The 4,875-nt window shown below is 35.3% G+C and overlaps 1 protein-coding gene across 1 annotated transcript in view; it reads right to left on the bottom strand.

The window, feature by feature from the left end:
- Positions 1-480: 480 nt before the first annotated feature.
- Positions 481-4,875, bottom strand: part of thada (THADA armadillo repeat containing) — a 220,901-nt gene continuing 216,506 nt past the window's right edge. Inside the window, 1 exon segment of the mRNA XM_055162731.1 lies at positions 481-1,305. Within this exon segment, the coding sequence (XP_055018706.1) occupies positions 988-1,305 (318 nt within the window). The 3' untranslated portion in view covers positions 481-987.

The following is a 4,875-nucleotide window of genomic DNA, read 5'->3' as shown; positions in this document are numbered from 1 at the left end:
GACTAAACCAGAACTGAAACAGGACTCACTGTTGGTACAGGCTCGGAGGTGACCGGAGGAGAGCTCTGCACTTCATGGTGATAAGTGCGGCAATTACCCGATCGCGCTTTGCAGACACTGCTTTGCTCGGGGTTCTCTCTCTTAAGTCCAAGATTAGTCCTGGTTTAGACCTGGTTTAATCCTGACCCACCCATGTGCAATTACTACGCATCCATAATACACAACACGCGTTCATACGCTTTAAAAAAAACAACAACAAAAAACATGCAAAATAGCATTAAAAAAATCGAGTCACGAAGGTTTGTGACTTTTAAAAAATGGGTCCCCAGAAAAAAGTTTGGGAAACACTGGTCTAATAGATCACCAGTCCTCTAATTATTCTAGTTAATGAATTAAAAAGAAATTATCAACAGTAAGAGAAGGTGAATAATGAAAAATACAAGCCGACTTGTTACTTTAATTAAAACATTTATTCCCAACTAATACAAAAAATAAAATACAACATTTATTTGGGTGATGCTTTTAAGACCATGTTCAGATATAACAATATTACAGTATTATCTTATTAAAAGTTGTTTCATTTTATTGTTGCAGTTATATAATAATAATATAACCAACACATTGTATTAAAAGTCTACAAATTCAACCTAAAACTAATGTTCATGAATCATCAAGTTTCTTTCCCTTTAAGTCTGACTTTTCCAGAGACATGATTGTTGAAAACATAACTGACCCTAAAATATTTTGCAGTACATGTTAAAGATGCACTATGTAACTTTACTGGCTCTTCTCGTCTCTATGGAGATGTTAGATGTTAGTGCTTTCTGGAGATTGGTCCAGAATGGAATTAAACTTACAAATCTTCATGGAAAAAAGCAGGTGACGCCACAAGACAGACTGTGAAACATTCCTGGCAAAGCAATAACTTCATAGACACACATGTAGCGTACCCTCCTGCAGTAAAGTGACATAGTGCAGCTTTATTTTCTACCTGAGCTTGTGTAGTACGTGTGAAGTCAGCTGGGCCCTGCGGTGTCTGAGGGAGACTCTGGCGTGCTCCATGGGGCAGATGAACTGGGGCAGAGACGGGAGGGACGACAGGGACTTGAGGGCACTTTGGCTCTGGGTCTGGGCCTGTTCTGACAGAGTCCTGACGCGGGACGAGTCTAGACCAGATCCAGGGTCTCGGGACTGATCCAAGGTCTGGACTAAGGAGCTGAGGTGTCTGTGCAGCAGCTTCACCCACTGCACTGGCTCCGCCCACAAGTTCAGTTCGCCTTTTTCGAACAAGAAGTCTTCATCGTCCTACGAAGAAAGAGAGAGAGAGATGTATTTTTTTAGAATTATAATTTATCACATAAAAAAGAGTAAAACTTGTCTGATTATTATTATATTTTATTATACTGACAAAGACTTTGAACACAATTTAACACAAAAATAGTCAAATTCCTTCTTCCAAAAACACCCAAGTAACTATTTCAAATGAATCTCAATTTTTAAAAATTAAAATAAATAATAAATGAGAGAGAGAGATGTGTATTTTTATAATTTGTCACATAAAAAGCTTAAAATTTGTCTGATTATTATTATATTTCCTGAACACTTTGAACACAATTTAACACAAAAATAAATTCCTTCCTCCCAAAATATAAATTCTCCTCCAAACATAAGTGCGAACACCCAAGTAACTATTTCAAATGAATCTCAATTAAAAATAAATAAATAAAAAAATAAATGGAGAGAGAGAGATGTATTTTTTTTTAGAATTATAATTTGTCAGATAAAAAAGCTTGTAATTGGTCTGATTATTATTATATTTCCTGAACACTAACAAAGACTCTGAACACAATTTAACACAAAAATAGTCAAATTCCTTCCTCTCAAAATCTAAATTGTTCTCCAAACATAACTGCAAAGATCCACATAACTATTTCAAATGAATCTCAATTAAAAATAAATAAATAAATTAAAAGATAAATGGAGAAAGAGAGATGTATTTTTTTTAGAATTATAATTTGTCACATAAAAAGCTTAAAATTGCTCTGATTCATTATTATATTTCCTGAACACTAACAAAGACTTTGAACACAATTTACCACAAAAATAGTCAAATTCCTTCCACCCAAAAACATCCAAGTAATTATTTCAAATTAATCTAAAAAATAAATAAATAAATAAATAAAAAATCAATGGAGACAGAGATGTTTTTTTTAGAATTATAATTTGTCACATAAAAAGCTTAGAATTGCTCTGATTATTATTATATTTCCTGAACACTAACAAAGACTTTGAACACAATTTGACACAAAAATAGTCAAATTCCTTTCAGCCACAATAAAATTTTCCTCAAAACGTAACTGCAAACACCCAAGTAACTGTTTCAAATGAATCTCAATTAAAAATAAATAAATAATAAATGCGGAGAGAGGTGTGTATTTTTTGTATTATTAAAAATTAAAATTTGTCTGATTATCATTATATTTCCTGAACACTAACAAAGACTTTGAACACAATTTACCACAAAAATAGTCAAATTCCTTCTTCCCAAAAACACCCAAGTAACTATTTCAAATGAATCTCAATAAAAAAAATAAAATAAAAAATAAATTGAGACAGAGATGTATTTTTTTACAATTATAATTTGTCACAAAAAAGCTTAGAATTGCTCTGATTATTTTTATATTTCCTGAACACTAACAAAGACTTTGAACACAATTTGACATAAAAATAGTCAAATCCCTTCCTCCCAAAAACATCCAAGTAATTATGTCAAATGAATAAAAAAATAAAAAAATAAAAAAAATAAATAAATAAAAAATCAATGGAGACAGAGATGTTTTTTTTAGAATTATAATTTGTCACATAAAAAGCTTAGAATTCCTCTTATTATTATTATTATTATATTTCCTGAACACTAACAAAGACTTTGAACACAATTTACCACAAGAATAGTCAAATTCCTTCCTCCCAAAAACACCCAAGTAACTATTTCAAATGAATCTCAATAAAAAATAAAAAATAAATTGAGACAGACATGTATTTTTTTACAATTATAATTTGTCACAAAAAAGCTTAAAATTGCTCTGATTATTTTTATATTTCCTGAACACTAACAAAGACTTTGAACACAATTTAACACAAAAATAGTCAAAAATCTTCCTCCCAAAATCTAAATTCTCCTCCAAACATAACTGCAAACACCCAAGTAGCTATTTTAAATAAATCTCAATAAAAATATAAATTAAATGTAAAGTTATTGTGTAGAAATAGTACATTCAGTTGTTGGAAACAGTGAGAGTTGTGCATGTACAGTACAGTACAGTACCAGTCTGTGTACTCGTGGTTGAACCTGACTGTCAGCTGTCGAACAGTACGTGAGTGTGATATTTGAACTTTAACCTCAGTGTTGATATATTAAACCCTAAATTACCTACTTCAAAGCACCACCACACCACTGGATTTACACTCACAATGTTTACACGCTGCACACTGAGGCCACTGTTTCGCTGACCTGAGAGGGGTCACTTGAGAATACATATTTACTTGGACAGACTGCAGATCATCGTGTGTTTGTCTTCAAAATATGCACTTTAACCATGAGAAGTATCATTTATTTTATTACTGTTTGTATATTTTCAGGGGCATATCCAGCGTTGTAAAAGTAACAAATGACTGTAATGCGTTGCTTTTTGCTGTAAAAATTTTTTTATATTTTACTCGGTACAAATGTCAGTAAAGTGCGTCACAATGTATTTTTAACCTGGATTGAAGTGGTGGGTTTTTGGTTTTTCTTCATACAAATTTGCTAAAATCACCGCGATATCAGCAGCGGAGAAACGCCAACGTTACGGTTCCGAATGTTGGGACGGGCCAGAGGTGCTCATGTTCTCTCAGGGGCGGTCCTAGATTCCAAATCCTAGTCCACGATTAGTCCTGGTTCAGTCCTGGTTTAGTCCTGGTTTAGACCTGGTTTAGTCCTGGTTCAGTTCAGGTTTAGTCCTGGCTGAGACCTGGTTTAGTCCTGGGTCATTTCTGATTTAGTCCTGGTTTAGTGCTGGTTTAGACCTGGTTTAGTTCTGGTTTAGTCCTGGTTTAGTCCTGGTTTAGTCCTGGTTTAGTCCTGGTTTAGTCCTGGTTTCTGGTTTAGTCCTGGTTCAGCCCTGTTTTCGACCTGGTTTAGACCTGGTTTAGACCTGGGTTAGTTCTGGTTCAGTCCTGGTTTAGACCTGGTTTAGTCCTGGTTTAGTCCTGGTTGAGAACTGGTTTAGTCCTGGGTCAGTTCTGGTTTAGTCCTGGTTTAGTCCTGGTTAAGACCTGGTTCAGTCCTGGTTTAGACTTGGTTCAGTCCTGGTTTAGACCTGGTTCAGTCCTGGTTTAGACCTGGTTTAGTCCTGGTTTAATCCTGGTTTAGACCTGGTTTAATCCTGGTTTAGACCTGGGTTAGTCCTGGTTCAGTTCTGGTTTAGTCCTGGTTTAGTCCTGGCTGAGACCTGGTTTAGTCCTGGGTCAGTTCTGGTTTAGTCTTGGTTTAGACCGGGTTTAGTCCTGGGTCAGTTCTGGTTTAGTCCTGGTTCAGTCCTGGTTTAGACCTGGTTTAGACCTAGTTTAGTCCTGGTTCAGCTCTTGTTTAGTCCTGGTTCAGTTCTGGTTTAGTCCTGGTTTAGCCCTGGTTTAGTCCTGGTTTAGACTTGGTTTAGACCTGGTTCAGTTCTGGTTTAGTCCTGTATAGTCCTGGTTTAGACCTGGTTTAGTCCTGTATAGTCCTGGTTTAAACCAGGTTTAGTCCTGGTTCAGTCCAGGTTTAGTCCTGGTTTAGACCTGGTTTAGTCCTGGTTTAAACCAGGTTTAGTCCTGGTTCAGTCCAGGTTTAGTCCT

The sequence above is a fragment of the Boleophthalmus pectinirostris genome, unplaced genomic scaffold (assembly GCF_026225935.1).
Source record: "Boleophthalmus pectinirostris isolate CB_2022bp ecotype Guang Dong unplaced genomic scaffold, ASM2622593v1 HiC_scaffold_5, whole genome shotgun sequence".
Lineage (NCBI taxonomy): Eukaryota > Metazoa > Chordata > Actinopteri > Gobiiformes > Gobiidae > Boleophthalmus > Boleophthalmus pectinirostris.
Note: the sequence above shows the minus strand (reverse complement) of the source record. Positions and strands in the feature narration are given on the sequence as shown.